The 24627-nt window shown below is 40.3% G+C and overlaps 1 protein-coding gene across 1 annotated transcript; it reads left to right on the top strand.

Annotated features, from left to right (window-relative positions):
• The first annotated feature begins 1659 nt into the window (after positions 1 to 1659).
• On the top strand, positions 1660 to 24627 carry LOC124131020 (sodium-dependent dopamine transporter-like). The gene is made up of 14 exons (XM_046494084.2): positions 1660 to 1846; positions 4224 to 4351; positions 7416 to 7547; positions 8246 to 8510; positions 10280 to 10412; positions 10697 to 10831; positions 11402 to 11505; positions 12120 to 12244; positions 15484 to 15596; positions 16411 to 16539; positions 21361 to 21460; positions 22134 to 22234; positions 23804 to 23974; positions 24280 to 24627. The coding sequence occupies exons 2-14, from the start codon at positions 4237 to 4239 to the stop codon at positions 24388 to 24390; spliced, it is 1734 nt and encodes a 577-aa protein (XP_046350040.2). The 5' UTR covers positions 1660 to 1846; positions 4224 to 4236; the 3' UTR covers positions 24391 to 24627.

Genomic DNA, 24627 nt, shown 5'->3' with positions numbered 1-24627 from the left:
GAGTGAAATTATTATCATTATTATTATTATTATTATTATTATTTACGGATTAAAATACATAAATGAAGCGACGAGGATATGGGTGATCAATCAGACTGGTTAGGTTCATCATCAGATCAGAGTCCTTGCCTCCTCTACACGCAGCCCAGAGAGCAAATAGGATTTCTCGCAGGAAGCGCTGGCTCGTCGAAACCACACAAAATTTGCGGAAATTGTGGAAGGGCTGTTTTCATGCTAGCAAACTCAGCTACCCTCCCAATATCAGACAACAGATAGGGAGGTAACAAACCTAAGGCACCGAGAACAAAGGGTCGGACAACTTGATAGATGGGATGCATGACATTTTGAAAGCGAGGTATGCATATTTGCTATGTTTTCCTGATTCTTGTCAATCACAATAGTGTCAAAATTGTCAGGAAATTCTCAATTTCAAAATCAGGGTTGTTGGCCAGGATAGGCCTGAGGCTGTATACGGGCCTATTCCAAGGATTTTTTTATTTTTCAAGACAATTTTTCGAAGACGGTAATAATAGGAACGAGTCCCACTCCATCATGTCGCTTATGATACTCTGTAAGTGTCAACGGTGGGCATCCACTGGCAATGTGTTGGCCAGTCTCATTAAATTCCTTTCATTATGTACATTTCATATTTACATTTTGATGCAAAATCCCACATTGACTGGTCCTGAGCAGCAAAGAGAAAGCCTTCTGTTTCACTTTTCAGGACTCTGCAGGATTGCAAAACTAGATACAGTGGTCGTTCAGATAGCCTTTCCTTTTAAAACTGAGTCTGTTTCCATTTGATATGGCACTCATTTGGTTGACACTCATGTCTGTACCGTTGAGCAGTACAGAACCATCAACGAAATCAACATTGACATTGGATCATTTACCACATACTTGGCTCGTTTAAGGAATGTGTGGAATACCTTCTTTTCATCATGTTTCTTGACATGCTTCACAGATGGATCATCAGGCAAATAAATGTGTACAAAAGTGCACAATGCAATTTTATCGTGAAGAGCTTTCACGTTAATCAAACCACGCACTCCCATGATCATTGGTAAATATAGGCGCTTAAGGGAAGAGCGAGGGTAGTGGGGGTCTATTGTCTGACATTATTCTTCGTGTGAGGGTGTCAATACCCTGAACTTTTTGTTTCGTCCAATCAACAACACCCAAAGAATACGAAAGGACAGGTATGGCAAACGTATTTGCGGCTTTGCCATTTTTGCGAGCTGCAGATTTGCGAACTGCAGATTTTCTTATGTCGATATTTGTATTCTGCTAAAAGATTTTCCTTGATATGAACATTCTGAAGTCTGTTTGTCCCTTACCTGCATCCCTAAGTATGTATAGCCAATACTCTTCCCCCAAGTAAACTGACTGATCTTGCCACGTTTCAGATGAAGAATGGACATGCCAATGTTATTAGAAAAGGACTCGACAAGGAGAATCTGTCTTTAAAGAGTGGAGTCTCCTTTGGCAAAAGGTTCATGGTCAGTGTGGGCCAGGTTTACCTTTGGCCCATATAGTCTGGGACATACTTAACATTTCATTTCTACGTGCGATCTCATAGTGCAGAGAAAAAAGTATACCGTGAGTGTGAATAAACTCACTGCAAAAATGTCATACTCACCTGACTAACGATTTATATAATTGGGGTGTTTGAAAAGGGGTTGGGAGCGAGGAAGAGAGAGAGACGGTTATACATTGAGAGACAAGAAGACGAGAGACTGGTCACGCATATAAAGGCCAACGAGTGTGATAGTGTAATAATCCTTCCCGAGGGGCTGAACCTTGTATTACAGAGACACTCACTATCTCGAATTCCGGTGCGACCAAGGTACGTGTCCTACCAATTCTCTTTAATATATTATTTCCTGCTATTTTGCATTTTCACGCCTAATGGAATCTCTTTCGGCTGAGTGAATGAGTATGGTTTGACGCCGCTTTTAGCAATATTCCAACAATATCACGGCGGGGGACACGAAAAATGGGTTCACACAAGTATCCATGTCGGGAATCAAACCCGGGTCTTCAGCATGACGAGCCAACGCTGTAACCACTAGGCTACCAGACCGCCCTCTTTCGGCTGATGATCGAGACGTTGATCTCTGGGGTTGACGTTTTATATTTACGTTCTTACTTCGGTATCATAGCTACTATTATTAGCATTAATCCCTACATACCTGACTGATGTCACATTTATGAGGTATTGGTGTTTCAGGTATCTTGGCCTCGAATATTCCCAAAGTGTATTTGCGTTCAGCAACATATACTCTGTGTATTCAGCATTGATATATAGTAGAGGATGAGTTGGGTTAACGCCGCTTTTAACAGTATGCCAGTCAGCTGAATGTGGGAGGAAAGGCCATAGTGAGGTCTCAGATGTTTCCCACAATCATAGGTGCCTGGCGTGCCGAAGGGACGCAACTCTGCACAGCGAATCACGATGCCTTAGACAACTGGGCCACTCGTGCTCCCTGATATATAGTAACCTTTTTCTATTATATAATATTATTTTGAGCTAACATATTGCTTTGCCATGTTCTTTGCTTTTGTATAGCACATTGCCAATGTAATATTTATGTATGCGTTTAATATACCAGTATTTGAATTCTATCCTTATCCAAACGTGTAGGCTATAAACCACCCATGAAAGTACCATCAATCTGTATCTGGATTAGCTGATAACCTATCATTTATTTTTTCTATATGCTTTCTATATGTTTATACACAAAAATCTTTTACAAAAGTAACCAGCCACTTACGTGCATAACTGGTAGTTAAATAGAGAATCTCACCCTCGTGTCTCTTGATATCAAATATATCAACACGAGTTGTTAAAAGTGGAAAAAACTCCAAGGCTTTTTTGGATGAAAAATATTTATTTATCGTAAAACGCTCTCCGGTATTGTGATACCGCTAACTATATCGAACATCCCATCAATGACCTGATGATCAGAGTTAATGAGGTGGGTTCAACGCCGCTGTTAAATGTATTCCGGGTATAAGCGTGTCGGCTTAATGTGGGAGGAAAACCCGAACTGATGCATGTCTTACACAATTACCACTTTTCGTTTACCACGAGCACGGGCCTGGTGCAGACAAACCTAAATATAAATAGTGGCGAACAGGGATTCGAACATTCAATTATAGGTTCCTGACGTAGCCATAGGATGCAACTCTGCTCAGAAACAAAGTTGTCTTCATCATTATATAACTGAAGTTACAGCGAACCGAATCTTACATATAAGTGACAGTTCCATATACATCAAGGAAGTCTACAAGAAGCCAACTATTGATCTAACCGCTTGATACATCTGTGTTACTTTGCCTTCACGTTTGATTATGAGTCAGTATATGTAATCTGTACCAGTTTGATCATTTTCTGGCCCGTCTGTTTAGTTACTGATAATGAATTGTAAAGCAACTCAACTGCAGAAAAAGATACAAACAAAATCTGTTTAATCACTCAACGAGAAATATTTTCTGTGGCAATGAGTGTTCTCTCTCGGGCTTGATCTGTGTTGGTGAAACACAGCAAACATTATAAAACTTAATCAGTCAACAGAGATGTGGTTTAATAACAATGGACCTCTCTGTTTATTTTCATTATTTCACTAGTCATTATTATGACATGGGAATCCTGACAAAACGATTGTCACCCGTCAAGCAGCTGTCATCCAAAGTCTGACTGCCCTACATGAAAAGTTTGCAGTTGTTCCGACTGACACAGCCTCAAACAACATAAGCATTTCATGGAAGCATCATAACGTTAATTGTTTGATACAGCAATAAGTGCGGAAAAAGAATAGGCTCACTTTGTCTCGAACACCTGGTACCATCACTATTTGATAGTGATTCATAAACACATGCTCATGATATGGTCGGAGCAATTGCCTCTACTGCCTCTACTGCATATGGAAAGAATTTTGGCACTTTTATAATTATTATTTTTTATTGTCCTATAGTTTCATATTATTTAATTACGTTCTTGACACATGTACGATTCAAAAGATTTATAAGTATATGAGGACCAAAAGGAAATAGAAATAGAATCAAATATTAAGAGCTGCAACAATGAAAAGGGACAGTTCGTATCATACTATGCCATCTATTCAAAATATAGCATGTAAACCGATGATATTGTAAATGTGTTTCATCGCTCAGAAACTCACTGTTATTGTGACTTAGAGCTGGATGCTATTGTGTTTCAGTATCGATACAACTATGGTTCATGAACAATGGCGCAGTCAACTGGATTACCTCATCACCATTTTGGGATTCGGCGTTGGGTCGGGGGCATTCGTAAAGTTCCCTTTCTACTGCATGCGAAATGGGGGAGGTAGGCCCAACTCAAATGATACTTTAACATTTGTTTCTTCGTGCGAATAATCACATGCACAATACAGATCTTCCTCTTTTAGGCAAATGTCTACACCTCTTTCAATGCAAATCACTTTAGCTTTACCAATAGGAGTTTAAAAATAAAAACAATAATAGTGCTCCACTCATATGAATTATGAAGTTGTGAGCGACGATGAAAACTAAATGATATATACAGACAAAAATGATTTACCCAAATGTTGATAGCTTACTACGTTGTAATATTAAAGAGCAGGTTTCAAAATGACATAAATGTCTCTCTGTTTGACACATTTTAGCCGTTATACTCGTAAATCATGTAAATCTTAGATCATTGCATAATGGACATTGGAAAAAAGACTGTTTCCCAATATGATCATTACAATTGAAGCAAACTCTGCCTTCAACCTTTAAATTAATATATCTGCCTGTTTCGATTCATAAAGGTGCGATGCCTAAAGGTAGAACACTGTGCCCGGGGCATACAACTCTTGACACAATTATCACAGCAAAACCAATCTTAAAACATCCTTTTCGTTCGTAGTGTGCTTGTACCAGCATGAACATTACTTTTCCATATACAATATTTCTTGCTTTTGGATTTATATCTATTTTGCATTTCATCGGTACGATATTGCAGCAAACGGACTATAGACTATAGTATCGATTCCAAGGGCATGATGGCGTAGTGCCATGGTGTAAATATTACAGCTTAAAGCTGAAGCAACTTGGTTTGTATTTTGGTTCTTCTATTTTAAGTTAATTCAAATTATACTGACTTCCCTTATGGTCCATACCAAAGATGATTTACTTTCCCATTTGACTGTACACATTACCATATTCTTTGAAATCAAATGTGTTTCTATACCAACACGGTTACTCTTTCCAAACAGTAGTTAAGGAAATTCGAATTTAAGTATGGCGAATAGTATGCACATATGATATTATATTCAAAAACATATTATAACTGGCAGATTTTCAATAAAGTATATGAACCGATTGATAAACACTGCATATATATTTGTCACACATACACATGCTGTCAGATGTTTTGGATTTTCTGCCATTAGTAGAGATTTTACAAAATTACATGTTCCAGTGACATATGAATGTGAGAAAGAATGATATACAACGGACAACTGTATCAGAGAAGGTAATTTTTAATCATTAATGTCCAAAGAAGGATTTTAATTAAAGGTTTTAACCATAATTTGTTCCAAGCACCTACGGTATTCGGTAATAACAGTTTAAATCATAAGTCATAAGCACGAGCATCTGATGGCACACAAGTTCAGTAGCGTGTATGGCCACCATGTGCGTTGACAACTGCCACACAACGCCTCCGCATGGACCTTGTGATGCTTGTGAACACATGATTGGGGAGACGACGCCATCGTTGCTGCAAAATGGTGCCAAGATCTTTCAAATTCTGTGGTTGGTTCTGGAGAGTGCGCAGACTTCTGCCAAGAGCATCCCAGACGTGTTTGATGGGATTGAGGTCGGGAGACCTTGACGGCCAGTCCATGACGTTGACGACCGCATTCTGAAGGAAATTCCTTGTCAAAATTGCTGTGTGGGGTCTGGCATTGTCGTGTTGGAAGATCAAACCGGGTCCAAGTGCTGCCATAAAAGGCAGAAGTTCTGATGCCAGTACCTGGTCGCGGTAAGCAGCAGCGTTGAGGTTGCCACGGATGACAAGAAGCCTGGAACGTGCATTGCCACAGAAAACACCCCACACCATGACACTTCTGCCTCGAAATCTGTCAACTTGCTGTACACAACACTGGGCGTAACGTTCATGACGGCGTCCACACCCTCGCCCTACCATCAGCAAATCGAATATTAAATCGGGATTCATCACTGAAGACGACTTGATTCCAATTCCTCTGAGTCCATCGTAAGTGTCGCTGGGCCCACAATTGACGTTGACGTCTGTGTAATTGAGTCAGACTGGGCCCGCAGTATGGCCGTCGTGCTTGAAGGTGAGCAGTTCTCAGACGGTTTCCAACAGTTTGCGCACTCAGTCTACCCCTAAAAAGTTCATTTCTGGTTGATGTAGCCGTCAAAAATCGGTTAAAAATCTGCATGTGACGTCACACGTGGTCGACCAGGCCGAGGGCGATCAGCGGTGGTACCCGTTTGCTGTAGACGCGTCTGTAAATCATAAACGGTCCGTCGACTGCAACCCATTGTCCTTGCGACTTCAGCTACGGACGTTCCCGTCTGCAACATGCCGATGGCACGTTCACGTTGCACATTTGAAAGGCGTGGCATGACAAATGGCCGTAAAGACGTTTGTTTTCTTGTGTTTTTTTTGTTTTTTTAATGACTGCTAACAAGTATGGCTGAAAACACGTGCGGTATTGTGGCCACGTGACTAGTTGCACGTGAAAAACCACTTTTGCCACTATAGTGCTGTGCACATGATTTTGATCGATTCACCTGCACAAAAACGGGTGTTATCTGAAGACAATACGTGGCCATTACTGTTTAAATAAAAAATAAGGCCCCACAATGATAACTGGTCAAAATGTTAAAATTTTAGGATTGTGAAGTTTTTAAAATTTGGTTCAGTATATATGTTTGTGCAATATCAGTCCGGGCTTCAAACTTGTAATAATAAATATACACATACATATAATACCTGGTGTCAGAACTTTTTGATGGTGCTTCACATGCTAATGGCAATATCAGAATCGTACAAAGAACACGGTTTGAAGCCTTTCATTCACTCCCGTAGTCGACCCCGTGTTTGTGATAACTAGATGTAATGCATAGACACGCGGGCATAATAGGCATATCATTTGGGGGTTTTATTGACCGAATAATCTATCTTATAACTCACGTGGTGAAAATACAGTTGGTAAGATACCATAGAAAGTGCATTCGTTTCGTAAAACTGGTATCTAACGAGAATGATTGTGGTATTCTCTATATATCTCAGAGGGTGTAATAAGATATTCGTTCGAGAAATGCATACGGCTTGTCTATGGTCACGCAATGTAAACCTTTGAAATAACGACGTATTTATGTTTGTTGAAAAGGAGCGTTCCTGATACTGTTCATGTTCTTCACAATAATTGGAACCATCCCCTGCGTATTTCTGGAAATGACCATCGGGCAGTTCTCTCAGAGTGGACCCATTAAAGTCTGGAATATCTGTCCTGCTTTCAAAGGTAACAAATGAAACATGTCCTTGTGACCATAGGGATGCAAGTTTAAGAGGAGAAACTTATACGTGTTGCAATAGGGTAAGATAAGAGATAAACGTAGTAGGACCACGCCGAATTAGGGGGTGAGTCAGAGTTTTACGCCGCTTTTAGCAATATTCCAGCAATATCACGGCGGGGAACACCAGAAATGGGCTTCACACATTGTACCAATGTCGGGATTCGAACCCGGGTCTTCGGCGTGACGAGCGAACGCTTTAACCACTAGGCTACCCGACCGCCCCCTTCACGCCAAATGTGAAAAGTGAAACCTACCCTACTCTGAAAGTGTAAAGTGTTCACAAAGGAACAGTCGTCAATGGGAACGTTATTCACTGTGCAGTGTTGCGTCCATTTGGAATGCTATTATCCAGTGAACGCGTGTTTCAGTGAAGAAGTGAAGGTCGAATACCTCCAAAACTTTCCTTCAACGTTGAGCTGACTCGCAATGGCATAACAGACTATATTTGGTAACATCACGCTGAACCAGTTAGCTTACCGATAAAGTTTTTGATACAGTGAGTGAGTATGGTTTTACGCCGTTTTAGTAATATTCCAGCAGGAACGCGGCGGGGGACTTCAGATTTTGATGTAGAAGTCGGAAAACGTTTAGTATATCAGTATGACTCGCCCTGTACTTATCCTGATATTTACTACTATTGCAGGTATAGGCATTGGCGGTGTTGTTGTTGCGTGGATATTCGTTAGCTACTACAACGTCAACTTTACATGGTTTATGTACTACTTCTACAACTCCTTCTTCCACAACCTGCCCTGGGACCACTGCGACAACGCATGGAACACCCCGTCATGCATACACAACAAGAACGTGTCAGTTGTGTCTAATGATTCAACGTCTAATACAACAGACGCTAGATACTCCATCAACGGAACAGTCCGAGGGATGACAGCTGCCGAAGAATTCTGGAAGTACGTTTATGAATACTTAAAAATACACAAATTATGTGCCAATTGTATCAGGATTACTGTGGTCACCACAACACTGCATGTTCTTAAATTGAAATCTCGTATGTGTCTTTAATCTGATATTAATGTCTACATCATTTTATTGAAAAGACAACTTCTACGAGGGCTGGCTGAAAAGTTCTAAGCCCAACTGTGAAAGACTCTTACCAAGTCGATAGTTTTCATTTATTTCTCCACATAGTTCCCTTCCAGGTTTACACACTTTTGCCAGCGATGCTGCAAGGTATGGATGCCGGTCAAGAAGAAATTTTCTTCAGCCACCCTAAAAAAGTCATTCACAGCGGAAATGACGTCATCATTACTAGGAAAATGGCGCCCGGTTAGTTCCTACTTCATTTTGGGAAACAGGTGGAAGTCTGACGGGGCCAAATTGGGTGAATAAAGGGGGATGGTCAATGAGTTCGAAGCAACAATCATGGATCGCTGACATGGCAACTACCGATTTGTAAACAGGAGCATTGTCTTGGTGGAACATGACTCCTTTAGTGGGCATTCCCCGTCGCTTAGCTTTGATAGCTTCACGCAACCGTCTCAGTAGGTCAGCATAATATCTTCCATTGATAGTCTGGCCTTTTTCAAGATAGTCAATCAGTAGAATACCCTTAGAATCCCAAAAGACTGAAGCCATCACCTTTCCAGCAGAAGGAACCGACTTGGCTTTTGGGGAGGCTGGTGATTCCGGATGCTTCCATTGTTTAGACTGAATTTTGGTTTCTGGTTGAAAGTGATGAATCCAGGTCTCATCCATGGTTACAAATCGGGCCAAACAATCATCGGGATCTGCTTCAAAACGGCATAAATTGTCACGGGACGTCAGGAATCTGACACGTTTCTGATCCGCTGTCAAGAGCTTTGGCACACATCTTGCAGAAACTTTTGTCATTCCCAACTCGTTGGTGATAATGTGCTCAACCCTCTCATGAGAGATGCCCACACCACTGGCAATATGTCGAGTGGTCAATCGTCGATCAGCCATCACCATGTCATGCACCCGGGTAATGCTTTCGGGAATGGTTGCTGTTGAAGGCCTTCCTGGACGCAGGTCATCGTCAAGGCTCTCTCTGCCACGCTTGAATTCCGCAACCCACTTCTTTACAGTGGAAAAAGGAAGGGACAACATCCCCTAAAGTTGAGACCATGTCAGCATGTATCTGTGTTGGAGTTAGCCCTTTCAGGTGCAGGTACTTGATGACTGCCCAATAGCCAGTTTTGTCCATTTCTGGTGATTTCAATGGCTAAGTTCACAAGATGGTCTGGTACAAAGACAATAATAACACAACAGTTGCAGTTCTTATGTCTATGATTCATTAAATGATTGTACTTGTTGGTGGCAAAAGTTTGTTTCAATCCGATTGAGATATCCCACTTAGGCTTAGAACTGTTCAGCCAGCCCTCGTATTTGTCTACTATATATTCCGCGTTCTCATCTCAAGTGATAATTGATCTTTTAGCACTTTACTCGTATGTCGCACCAAAGTGGCATACGTGCTCACTAAAGTCCGTTCTGATTTTGATTATTGGCTTCTCAGCACTAAACCCTTGCTCATTTCTCCAAAGTTTTAAACGATTCAGACCTTCATAACTGCGGGCTATCCTCACCCATTAAACTGACACGGCCTGGTGTCACTGAACCATTGTTCGAAGCGCTGTCACATCCACCTCCCTCTCTTTCTCAATATATACCGTAAAAATAAGGTTGTTCCCTTCTCCAGATTACAGATGCTGGGACAGAGTGATGGCCTTGAAAGTCTTGGAGGTCTAAGATGGCATCTTGTTGCATGTCTGGCCGTCACCACAGTGCTCTTATTTCTTTGGATATTTCAAGGAATAAAAGTGTCAGGGAAGGTAAGATGTAAAATATTGTCATAAAATGTATGACATGACAGCGACGACGACTGAAAATAGAGATAGAAATGGCATTACGTGGATATAATATCTCCGATATAAATTTCACAAGTCCTTCTACTCTTTTACACATTTTACATGAGTTTTTGTAATAAATTAAGAATCCCCGCTTTCATAGGCGACCTTCAATTTACATTAAAACAATCAGATCACGAGATCACAATGAATGTTTACATTGTTGAACATAGTCGTTACTCATTAACACCCTCACTTTTTTCTACCAGCTTGTCTACATCACAGTGGGTGTCCCCTACATCCTCATCTTGGTCTTCCTCATCCGGGGCTGTCTACTTCCGGGGTCAGCGGAAGGCATATACTACTACGTCTATCCCAAGTTTGACAAGCTTACAGACCCTACAGTGAGCATAAATCTGTTTACATTGTAATGACATCTTTAATTTGTTGAACAGTTTTTGTATTGTCGTCATTTTTATGTTATTTCGTAATTATCACAGTGTGTGTTTGTTTGTTTGTTTGTTGTTTAACACAACACTCAGCAATGTGCCATCTACATGACGGCGGGGTCTGTAAATAATCGATTCTGGAACAGACAATCTAGGGATTGACATCATGAGCATCGATCCACGCAATTGGGATACGATGACATGCATCAGCCAAGTCAACGAGCCTGACCACCCGATCCCGTTAGTCGCCTCTTATACGAAATGCAGCGTCGCCTTTTACGGCAGCCATGGGTTGCTGAAGTTGTATTCCAACCCGGATCTTCACGGATCTTCAGAATTGTGTATTGCAATTGTTTTTCAATATAAAAGGAAGAATAGTATGTTACATGAGACTTCCTTCATGTAAGCAAACTTTATTGTACTTTTTGAGATGTCTGTAAATGCAATGTTCAACAGTTACCATTAAATCATAGCTTATGTTTCTGGTTAGCATCGTCCATACACGGCACGTTGCTGTGGTTGTAGGTGTGGATTCAGTCATGTAGCTACGCCCTGTATTCCATGGGTATATCCATGGGGTGCATCGTCACTATGTCTGGACACAACAGAATGGACAACAACTGCTTCAGGTATAATTTTGACAATCAGTTTTCAAAGAAATGCTCCAATTGTTGTATCACTACAAGATAAAATGTATATAAGAAACTATGTTTAAGGCAGTACGACACTGTATTATAAAAAAGCGATGTATGATAGAACTCGAAGCAATGTAACCTGTCTCTTTATTGAACACATGGTTGTTTATTTCCAACCTACCATGCATGACAAAATTAAACGCGAACTGTTAAGACATTGTGGGAAGCGGTTCTGGGTAGCCTGTCGACTTGGAACAAGGAAACATCGATAATAGCTATATAATAGCTGTAAATGTGCGAGTGTTGTCATTTCCATCAATATTTTTACTTGCATATGAGATGCGTTGAAGTATGTAGCACAGGTACTTCATACATGAATATTGAATACATCACACCACCCAACCTTTGATGTAACTATTGGATATATTCTGAATAACGTAGTTTACATGCCTATCGCAGATTTGAAACCACTGGTGTTTTCCACCATGTTACAAAGACGTCACTGCCCGGTTCTTATGATTATCCCGATTGTCGCTAAATGCTTTCACATTCAATCCTTTTTTAACCACTTTTATCATTGCACATTCAATATTTCTTGTTTCTTCAAGGGATGCAATAATAATTAGTCTGATTGATTCACTCTCCAACGTCTTCTTCGGCTTCGCTTTCTTCTCAATCGTTGGCCACGTGGCCTTCCAACGTGGAGTAACTGTGGAAGCGTTTCAATCATCTGGTAAGGATCATATTCATCATTAAGAAATCGTATCTGTTGCTTATGCCTATGTATAATTTTTACAATAAATTATGGGTACAGATGGCTCAGTCGTCTAAGGCTCTGCGTACCAGACACTTATGATCGTGATAGGCTTCAAGATTTGTCAGCAGGATCCTTGTGCTCGTGGATTTCACCACAGTGGTGATCGTCTAAGTCAGCATCACTGACCTGACAGATCAAGATGACAACATGCTTAAGTGATTTGGACACGTTAACATACATGTAATAAAGCATTGAAATGTACAATCTATCTAGACAGATATTTGAAAGTGGATATATGTTTTGGTGATAACGTTTTACGTAATTGACGCGTATCTGGCCAGATATAATAATTCCCTGGGATATAAAGGAGTCGTTGGCGACCATCTAAAACTTTAAATTGTTTGATAGGCATTGCTTAGAAGTTGACGGATGACAAGATAGACACAATTTCATGGATAACAACTTCTTTAATACTGTGAAAAGCGACGTTTCGGTATAGATCCTTCTACTGTTGTCAAGCAAGACTGAATGAGGAACATAGTACAGAATGTTATCCCACTCATGTATGCAATTGTTGTTACTGTTAATCCTCTACTGTTAATCCTCCATCTACTATATATATTCTGTACTATGTCCCTCATTCAGTCTTGCTTGACAACGGTATAAGGATTTATACCGAAATAATTGTAAGGATTCGTCCCGATTGTGATGTTGTGGACAATACGTGTGCTGGTTGGACAGATCGTACACAACGTCTTAAGCCTCTGCGCAACCCTATTCGATTTCATATGAAATTAAGATAATTTCATTGACAGCTTCCGTTGTTTTAATAGGATACATCCAACATTATAAAGAATTAATCTTGTTCTAAGGCTATCAACATATTCTTCATGGTATAATAAAATAAATAAACTATAAGTTAATGTGTCATTTACAAATCCTGGTTTTAATCTTTGTATGTAAACAGCGATAAGGTCATAGAACAGCTCAGAGTTAAAAAAAACACAATGGCATCTGTGTGCGTCATTAATAAATTTGTGAACGTTTTACAAATTTAGAAGTAGGAAGTAGAAAAAAGACTACTGCAGTACCTAACGGCTCAAACACAGGGTACATCAAACCATGTACCCATCGAGATCGTTTGACAACTTATATTGTATTTGGCATCCACGGTAAAACCGATGCACGCTAATATTTTAGCTTCATTTATGACAGCTTTCTGAAGACTTCCATGCTATTATCACACCCACAACATCTACGTGCCACGGTTTCAGGTGACAGTGATTTCACATAGATTCAAGACATGTATATATGCATGCGTCCCTTTGTCCCATTCAGAACATAGCATGACATATAATGTATTCCCGGACGCAGTTCGATGAGGTTTGACTGTCAGACAGTAATGCAAGGGTATTTTTTCGGAAAACCCTAATCTATAGTTTGGGCTGGTGACTGCTATACCTAACAACTGATTTGAGGTAGTATTTAAAACTTGAGTCAAAAAGCATTATTGCAAATGAATCCAAAAATATATAGATTGTAGAATATGTTTTTTAATTTGAAGTTTACACTATGTACGGCTTTTCCATTGGAAGAGAGGCTGGTCAACTGCGAAACCGACGTTTATAAGCGTAAGAACGACACAATTTGACGTTCATACGTTTTTCACGCGAATGTATTTTTGAAATGACGTAACCACTGACGGACTAAATTCTTGGGAACCCCCTGAACATTTCCTTGCACGAATACATACAAAGGCGTTCTTTCTGATCATTTCGACCCGTTAATCTTGAATCTTGACTGCAATATCGTTCACAAATATCCTCGCTACGACCTATTCCAGTGAACAAAACGTAGAAATGGACATCCACTATCGTAGTTTCGACTCGATCTGTGTCTAGACTGACAGTTACAGTCAACAGCGATCTAGTAAGTTACCTCAGTATCTATTTATCTCCATAATCACCTTTCAATGATCGACAACTGATCAATGATGACTAACACATGTAACCGCCATAGGTTCATTAACAACTTCGGAAATCTTTTCACGTTTATCGTGTCGGCCATGTCAACCTCTTGTATTTGAGACTGACATACGGAGGTAGTTAACATACCTTTCTCATCGAATGATGATAGTGTTTTAATACATTTCTTGCAAACAAACTACAACAGATGTTCCTGTAAAGCAAGTTATGCATACATACGCTCATGTTACCTCTTTTGGGGAGGGCGGTCGGGTAGCCTAGTGGTTAAAGCGTTCGACATGAGTACAATGTGTGAAGCCCATTTCTGGTGTCCCCCGCCGTGATATTGCTGGAATATTGCTAAAAGCGGCGTAAAGCCATACTCACTCACTCACTCACTCACTCTTTTGGGGAACTCTTTTATTCTACGATACAGCTGGTTGTTGTATGGCTGACAGTGTAAACATTAAGTCGCACGTAGAGATCAAGCGCTTCATCCCTCAAGATGTAAAATAGTGCTACAAAAATGATAAGAATTTATTAAGTCTTTCACTTTGTCGCCAGCTCCGACGTTTATACAGTTGCCCTCACTCTATGAAGGTTCATACTCCAGTTTACTCACACAAAGTGAAAGTCACTTCTTGAATAAAGTGTGTCTTTCTTTTGTAATATCAATTACATTTAAATCAATTAACGTTTACTGTGAAATAAGTGGAATTTGAAAAAAAAATGTTTTTGTAACGTCGATTTACCCCCAAACGAGAATGGAAGTTCCACGTTTTTATTTCAGTTTTGAAATCACCAGAAATGACGCATTCTTTACTTATTAAGCCGCGACACCTCCATGGTAACTCCATCACTATACCAGTCAGAACAAACGCCTATATTGAACATGCATCTCTTGAATATACACAATTTCTAAAATACATAAAATGTCAACGAGAATAACCCATTCCATTGGGCGTAAAAGACCAAATAGCGATGAAAATTATATGAAAGGATCACTGAAATCAGTACCAGGTGTCGCGAAAAGAGTCAAGTCGTTCAACATACCGACAGCGGTACGAAACGAACATCCCAAAGTAAGGTACGAAAAGAAACCAACATAAACAAATTATGACGTCAGTACCTGAGATTTGCCACTGACAACCGAAGCAAGTCCCTTGGAGGCTCTAAGAACTAAGTAACATATCACTTTTTGTATCGAACGTAGATATATAAATTGTACCTGCTGCAATACTTGTGTTTCAGGGTTTGACCTTGCCTTTATCGTCTACCCTGAGATCGTGTCTGCTCTCCCTCTGTCCCAGCTATGGTCTGTGCTGACCTTTTGTACTTTGCTGTCGTTGGCTATCGATTCTATGGTGAGGAGGAAGTTCCAATTCTCTCAGAATCAATAAATAGTTAATCAAAATGAACCTATAAATTTATTTTGATTATAGGAGTAATTTTAATAACGTAAATAATATTAATACGACCTAGTCGTTATCAAACAATATGGTGTGAATGAATGCCCCAAGGCAACATGTTTCGGAAGAAGTTCTATCTTCCGATATATTATACACTGAGACCATGTTGGTGTAAATCAGATACGGCAATTACTCGAATACTAAAGTACGCTCGAATACTTAAGCGACAGACCCGTGAAGATCCGGGGTAGAATAGGTCTTCAGCAACCCATGCTTGCCGTAAAAGGCGACTATGCTTGTCGTAAGAGGCAACTAGCGGAATCGGGTGGTCAGGCTCGCTGACTTGGTTGATGCATGTCATCGATCCCAATTGTGTGGATCGAATCTCATGCTTTTAATCACTGGATTGTCTGGTCCAGACTCGATTATTTACAGACCGCTGTCATATAGCTGAAATATTTCTGACAGACCCGTGAAAATCTAGGATGGAATAGGTCTTCAGCAACCCATGCTTGCCGTAAAAGACGACTATGCTTGTCGTAAGAGGCGACTAACGGAATCGGGTGGTCAGGCTCGCTGACTTGGTTGATGCATGTCTTCGATCCCAAATGCGTGGATAGATGCTCATTATATCAATCACTGGATTGTCTGGTCCAGACTCGATTATTTACAGACCGCCGTCATATAGCTGGAATATTGCTGAGTGCGGCCTTAAACAACAAACCAACAATCAACACTGGCTGTTATTGCAACATCTGTATCTGTGCAGGTACCATGTGTTGAAATAGTCATCGCTGCCTTGGAGGATATGTTTCCGCGGTTAATGAAGCGACACTGGCTCACCATCGGTGCTGTGCTCCTCAGTCTCTTCCTGTTTGGTCTGATATATACGTCACAGGTAACGGTTAAGACACGTGACTGGTCTGGTTGATATTGCACAGGAAACTTGTGCGTTTAGTCAGATATGTATTCAACAGGTATAAGTTGCCAAGTAAACAAGTAAACGCAACATCATCGTGAAAAGCACGTGATTACGCCTATAATGCAATTAAGTATCTCAATGAACTCTGGTGGGGTTACAATGAGCCATTGTACTACGCAACTGTACGGAATTTTTTTATATATACTGAACCGCAAAAGAAACGTAACCATATTTGTCCAAACACTGTAAACATACTTTGAGGCATATTAAAAAAATGAATCTTGGCAAAACTGATCACCATTTGGAAATTTAAGTGTCAAATGTTCTTAAAGTGAAACACAAACCTAGTCTAATGGCATCCCAAGTCAGTATCTCGTGTGTCCGCCCTGTGCATTGAAGACTGCCGTGCAACGTCATTCAGCCGTCTTTAAATCACGTCCCACGGGTGCTCAATGGGATTTAAATCGGTACTGAGGGCAGGCCACTGCATGGTTCTGATGCCATTCTGCTTGAAGAAGTCTCTCGCAGTCTCTCTCTCTCTCTCTCTCTCTCTCTCTCTCTCTCTCTCTTTCTCTCTGCCATCTGCTGTTGAGCTACAGTACGGACTCTTCTCCACTGCTGGTGGCGCCAATGCTGGTGCTGTGGTGCCCACTGAAGACGGTCCCGGCGATGACGTGGTGTCAGAATGGGTCCTCGGTGTGGCCTGTGACAGTGGAGGTGTCTGCTCGTCAGTCGTTGGCGCACGGTGTCCGCACTAATGTGTGTGTCCCCACTAATGTGTGTGTCCCCATGGTCTGTCGGACTGTTTCGCAGCAGTAACAAAGCGATCTTGAAGATGACGATCCTGACGTCGGGTGGTGACCCTAGGCCTTCAACTACGTGGTCAGTCATCTGTAGTGTTGGTGGTCTGGTACCGTTGCTGGAGCCTGTATGTGGTCCTTTCGTGGATTTGAAATGCATTGGCAGGGCGGTTTGTCCAGCTTGCAATCGTCCAAGGGCTTGGTGTCGCTAATTTCTTGTCAATCTTGGCATGTAGTAGCAATTCAATAACGAATGTATGTTATCCGATCTGGGTGGATTTTTATAGGGCAAGAAATGGGCGAACGCATGTGCATTTCAATTTGCACGGAACTCAACATGCATCGGGTTACCATGGCCGTTGCCGTGATGCGTTTGGGCGATCGGTTTTATTGTCATCTGCTTTTTTTTTTATCATCATATTTCAGTTTAATTTTAGAAACTTTGACAAAAATTACCCACATATTTAAATGACAACGTTTCATGCAATGCCACTTGCGTAACGTTTCTTTTGCGGCTCAGTATATGTATGTTAAATGTAAGCAGTTTTGAGGAAGTAACTATATTTAGATGCTGGTGTCATGTGTAACTTCCGGAAAACCGTGGACAGATGTGGATTATTCTGAAATGTTCTTGTGCCGCTGGGGGCATTGTGCGGAAATTGCCAGAAACTAGTTGGATTGGTAATACGGGTTGGATTGGTCAAGAGTGTGCCTCTCGTCTATCTCACACATTTGATTACAAGAAGATCGGCTTTCGTGTGAAGATCCCTCATCACCCCGGATTGCTTTGGCCTTTCTTGGAAACTACCACTGACCACTGACGAATATATTATTATCAATGACGTTTGCTATCACCACTGTATTTTGTATTTCATAATGACCAGTGACCACATTGCCATTGCCATTGAATATTGTACTACGACTCTAATGTTGTAATTGCTGTGCAGCAATTTGTATTGATTTTTAAACCAAGTGAATATGTGATACATTTGCTGATTGTTGGTTGGTTCTTGTTTTCACTCTTCACGTACAGATTTCTGGGTTAACATTATTTTTCAATTTGTGAATCGACATGTAACAGAAATTGGGGGCTCGTCCGGGTTCGAAATTATATATGTACACATTATTTTTCAAAATTATTGGATAAACATCTTATTATCTAATATTGTGTAAAGCCAACAATCACTTAGTTGTTTAGTGTATAGGAATTTGTTAGCCACCCTTCAACTAAACAAGTGTCTGTGCTTCAAAAATCTGCATTGGTCGAACTGGCATAACATTACAAACTTGACATCATAATCATACTTTGGCTTTTATTGAAGAAAAAAACTTATGTTTGTTTCCAAGTGTGTTCAGGGGAAAGGCTCTGCATATAAAGATATAAAGTTTTGCATGCCTGTGAATTGGTTCCTAAAGCTTACAGGAAAAAGTTTGGACCTGCTAAGAAAAGGGATGGTTCTATTTTTGTCGAGTTTGCACGAGAGAAGGTTGGTTGGTTTGTTGTTTCACGCTGCACTCAGCAGAATTCCACCTATATAACGGCGGGGTCTGTAAATAATCGACTCTGGACTAGACAATCTACTGACTGATATCATGAGCATCGATCCACCCAGTTGGGATCGATGACATGCTTCAACTAAGCCAGCAAGCCTGACTACCCGATCCCGTTAGTCACCTCTTACTACGAGCATGGTGACGCTGTTTCTAAAACTGACTCTTATCCAATACCAAGAACCGGTGACTGCTTTGACAGAATCGTCGGTCAAGCCAAGTACGTCGGAAAATTTGACCTGTTGGAGGGGTACTGGCAGATTCCACTGACTGAGCATGCCAAGAGGGTATCAGCTTTTTTCACTCCAGATGGACCCTACCAATACAAAGTGAGGCCGTTCGGACTCAAGAACGCTCCAGCCAACTTCAAGCGTATCATCAATGACCTTACATCCAATCTTGAGGGTGTCAAAGACTACCTTGACGATATCATCCATCATTCCATGGATTCTGATGGACAATTGAAGAGGAACCGTGCCTTCTTCAAGAGACTCACTTAAACCAAGTTGACTGTTAGTTTAGTGAAAAGTGAATTTGCACAGGCACATTTACCAGTTTTAGGTCATATCATAGGTCAAGGTCAGGTACAGCCCGTACAAGCAAGGGTTGTAGCTCTTTCAAAATTCCAAGTTCCCCAAACCAACGGGGAACTTGTGATATATCTGGATATGGCTGGTTACTACAGTAAATTTTGATTTCTCACACGTGGTAGCCTCTCTCACTAATATGTGGGGCAAAAGGTGAAATGTGTTTGGGACAGCAATTGCCATGCTGCTATTGAGAAGATTAAAGCCATTCTCATGTATTAAAGCCATTCTCATGCTTTGCAACAACTTGAGGTGTACTACTTTGCTGACTATTATTGTGTACACTGATCACAATCCACTAACTTTTCTTCATAAAATGAAGAACCAAAGACAACGTCTGATGCGCTAGAGCCTGTCTTTTGCAAGAATTTGATTTCGACATCAAGCATATCAAAGGTAAAGACTACATTATTGCTGATGTATTGTCTCGAGCTGGTTGAATGTTATCAGTTCTGACTGCACACATGATTTGCATTATTGTAAACATTTCTCATAATTATTATGTATACTGTTTATGAGTATGTACTGTACTTAGCAGTTGTTGTGCTTTTGTGCTCATTATGTTCAAACCGTCTTTCCCCAAAAGGGGAGGTGTGATATGGCAGTGTATCTATTGTTGAACAATGATTGTATCTGAGTTACATTGTTTCTGTTGAGATTCGGAAGACGTTCATTGCATCGTGTTGGGTCAATGAATAGTTGACAGGAATGTAGTACTGTTTAGAGCAGTTTCGAGAAGTCTACTATATTTGGATGCTTGTGTAGCGTGTAACCTTCTGTAATACCGTGGACTGATGTGGATTATTCTGTAATGTTCTTATGCGGGCTAGGGCATTCTGTAGAAATTTCCAGTAGCTTGTCTGACGGTACATAAGGGGCCAAGAGCGTCTCTCGTATCTCTCACACATTTTATTACATCGAGGCCAGCTTTCATGCGAAGATCCCTCATCACACAAGATTCTCAGCCTTGGCCTTTCTCTGAAGCTTTATGCCTGTCGTGGCTGGATGGAGTTTTATATCATCACTGACTTTTGCTACCACCACTGTATTTTTGTATTTGATAATGGCCACTGCCATCATATTATATATTGCCATTCAAAATTTGTTCTACCAATCTAATGTTTACTCCAATTGTAATCACTGTGCAGTTATTTGTGGTGAATTGTAAGCTCAGTGATTATAAATATATTTGTTGATTGTTGATCACTTGTTTGTTTGTTGGTTTCACACTAAATTCTTTTTGGGTTAACATATTCTTAACATATTTTTCAATTTGGGAATCGACACGGAACAGTATTTGCGCTTTCAATTGTTTTGACTTTTAGAAGAACATATTAATGTGATTTATATGATTTGTACATATTCGAATAGATTGTTCTTTTCATCACTTTGATAACGTATATATGAAGGTACAGTACCAATTCCGGTCTCCTGTACATAACCTTGAGTAAACTAAAGAAATCTGCAGCTGAGGAAAAAGTTATTAAAATTTAGGAAATCAAGATATTTCAATTGGAACCAGTGAGTTTGTTCAAAGAGAGTTTGTAATCTGAAACATATCAAACTTATAACATAAAGAAGAATAACAAACTATCAATGATTGAGTGCGGCATAATCCTGACCAATCGCTAAACTCCATTTAGCTTCGCCTCACCTTAAGAGATAGAGATCATATCCTCACAAAGATAATCCACTTGTCAGTTTGTGAAGTCATATAATGTTTTTCTCAACAATGCTATAGTATGATGTTTGAAAATTTCACATGTTAAGTTAGTTTTGGAAATCGCAGAAGTACACATGTAGGAATATCAGGTATTTATGACACCCGATTTTTCAACGCTATTGTATAATCTACACAGGGTGGGATATTCGTGGTGACGCTGGTTGACTGGTACACCTACTTCCCATCAATGGCCGTGTTGGGCATCCTGGAGTGCATCGCTGTTGGCTGGTGTTATGGTAAGAATACATGGACCTATTGAAAGATGTCATTCACAAATTATTTCATTTTACTTAAATTTATTATTGTGACACGGATGTGAAAATGAACATTCCTAAGCCTTTGACGTTTTAAAGTAACACACTGGTCAACTGCAATGTTTACAATTTCTGCACTTCAGCCAAATGCTGATTTTCACAAATACGTGATATCATTTAATATTGACTATCATTCAAACTTCAGCTATGAAATAAATATGTGGCAGAACCCTTTCCATAATAAGACATATCTGCTAAAATCAGATTCAATCACTGTCAAACAGCGGCGATTGCAGATGTTAGTGAAAAGATGAGTGTGTCTTGATCCACCGGTTGAACGCTGCACAAACACATGCAAGGGCAAGGCAAATGTTTACCTGAAACTGAATACAGGAGCATATACTCAAAAAAGGGAATTGCACCAGGCATCATTTTTGCCATTGATGCCTCAAATTTTGAAATGACCTCCACACGTCTACTGTAAAATGTTTTGAAAGGCCTTGCATGTTGTAATCTAGGAGCTATATAATGTCAACCTAAATAAATGAGCATGCTATCTGTGCTTGTGCTATGTGTTAATTACGTCCGAAAAGGGTATACTTGTAAGTGTATAGACAATTAAAGTGAATGGTAATTCATGATGGCTTACTTCCAGGAACAAAGAGGTTTCAGGATGACGTCCGTGCGATGTGGGGAAAGGCAATACCACAAGTCATGGTCATAAGTCTCAAGTTTGTGTGTCCTCTATTTCTAGTTGTAAGTTAGTCATGACCACAGAAGTTTCGATACTCGTGGCATACTCCTGGATATAATTAAGCATCATACAGTATTGCTGATTTAAAACATATTGAATATTGAACGATCTTGGTGAAACAGCCTTCAAAGGATATTTCAGTGGATAACGTATACTTATCAACAGTGTTGAAGGAAAGCCCCAAATAACACAGATTCTATACCTTGACCACTTTTTGAAACCTTGAAGCGCAAAGAATGGCGCTAGTAGGCCAAATAATAACATTTGAACGAAGCATTTCCTCATCGCACATTAAGCTTTAACACCGTGATAAAACCGAAATACTTTTCAAAGCTTTGCTCAAACAACACAGTCGTTGTTTGTTGATTATTCAGAAACGTACCCGAAACTCATGTTACAATGAATCCGATCTTGGAAACGCCCTCAAACTCGCATATGACACCGTCTAGATCTTATATGGGCAATGAGTGTGTAGCGATGATTGAGATTCAGAATTTGTTTTCAGATAAACAAATATCAATTGACAACCAGGACAGCAATAAATACTTGTGTGTGAGTCATCATCAGATAGTGAACTAGAATATGACATCTTTGCACTCATTTATCCCATGTCCCTGAAACCTGATCATCTTCTTGAGGACAAAACTAACTCTTTTAGTGGTTAAATCACTTTATATTGCTCACTGTTTCAATAGCTTGTCCTCTGATCTCCAAACTGATTAATGAATGGTGTCAAACGTTGCAGTCACCAATATTCCAGCAATATCCTTTGGTAAATATATTGTATGAATCTGAACCACGCACAAGCAGATTGTTAAGATAAACCCTGTCCACACCTTTGATGAATACAAAACCAAACTTATGGTGGTGACACGCGACCCTTAGCTTAGTAGGCTCTTATGACATGCATGAGCTGGTGGTGACCTGTTCGGTCATACTCTCCTTCACCCTATCCTTATGTTTGTTTGCTGTTTAATACAGCAGCTATATTTCAGCAAGTTGGCTGGAATTTGTAAATAACTTATACAAATCATGCATTCATGTACTATGAATAACGCACCACGCCGTCGGTTTATGATGCCATGGAATCAACCAACCCCAATCCATGTACATGTAGCTACTCTGACGACAAACAAAGGCTGCTGGACGCAACTTCTAACCTTTAATCCGCAAAGGGTTCGATCCTCCTGCATAAGACAGAGCTGCAGTAATTCCCTGACAAACTTACGGGAAGATACAATGCTGATCTACAGTAATTCCCTGATATACTTACGGGAAGGTACAATGCTGATCTAGGGTAATTCCCTGATATATACTTACGGGAAGGTACAATGCTGATCTATAGTGATTCCCTGATATACTTACGGGAAGGTACAATGCTGATCTACAGTAATTCCTGATATATACTTACGGGAAGGTACAATGCTGATCTATAGTAATTCCCTGATATATACTTACAGGTGGTACAATGCTAAAGGGGAGAGAAATATACAATATTCTCAATTCTGTTGTCCAGTACGACGAGCAGAAGAGGCTCGTGTTTATAACATATATTCCAACTGTTTTACCAGGTGATCTGCTGCTACTCCCTGTACTCCTACCGACCTCCTCAGTACCATGACTACATCTACCCCACCTGGGCAACAGCTGTTGGATGGCTCATATCCTTTTCGTCACTCCTGCCTTTACCGACTGTCTTCATCTGGACGGTTTACAACACACAAGGGGCAACGCTGAAAGAGGTACTCACCACATTAACACTCGACTCTGTGCTAAAACTTGAAATGACACCGCATTTAGTATAACCTGTGAGTTGTATTACTCAGGTTTATTAATGCCAATAATGCCATTGTATTTAAGCATTGTTAAAATTATCAAATAAATCTTTGTCAAGAACAATGAGTGATTTATGCACAATAAATAAGAAATTATCATAATTAGCACATAGTCCGCTTTCCTGGATGATCATGTGTTTGTTAACTAGTAAAAAAGGTGTTTTGGGGACTATTTAATGAATGTGCCATCATCCACCATTGGCACATTTCAGAAAATGAAGAAAAGTTTTGAACCGAATGAATATTGGAGTCGATCGCCGCCAGAGGAAGAATTCACTGAAGTTTTACAACCAATGGTAGAACGTGAGAACAACCCCGTCTAATGGACAAGGATCCCGTAATCAACAGCTTGTTCTTGGTACAACTAAAACATGATCCCCATTTTAGAAAGCTCTGTCTACATACACCATGTTTGCTCCCGAGCCATGTGCCTCCTGGGCCAAATGTGCCTCTTGAAATAAAGGGAAATAGCGATAGTTACATGATTCATAAAGAAGTTCAGGTATTCAGATCTGGCCATGGACACATACAGATGACGTTTCAGAATACAACAAAGAGAG

The sequence above is a fragment of the Haliotis rufescens genome, unplaced genomic scaffold, assembly GCF_023055435.1.
Source record: "Haliotis rufescens isolate VD_foot unplaced genomic scaffold, xgHalRufe1.0.p SCAF_10, whole genome shotgun sequence".
Lineage (NCBI taxonomy): Eukaryota > Metazoa > Mollusca > Gastropoda > Lepetellida > Haliotidae > Haliotis > Haliotis rufescens.
Note: the sequence above shows the minus strand (reverse complement) of the source record. Positions and strands in the feature narration are given on the sequence as shown.

Coding starts and splice junctions, on each gene's coding strand:
- LOC124131020 (XM_046494084.2), top strand. CDS start 4,237: ATGGTTCATGAACAATGGCGCAGTCAACTGGATTACCTCATCACCATT. Junction 4,352..7,415: donor CTGCATGCGAAATGGGGGAG/GTAGGCCCAACT, acceptor TTTGTTGAAAAG/GAGCGTTCCTGATACTGTTC. Junction 8,511..10,279: donor GCTGCCGAAGAATTCTGGAA/GTACGTTTATGA, acceptor TCCCTTCTCCAG/ATTACAGATGCTGGGACAGA.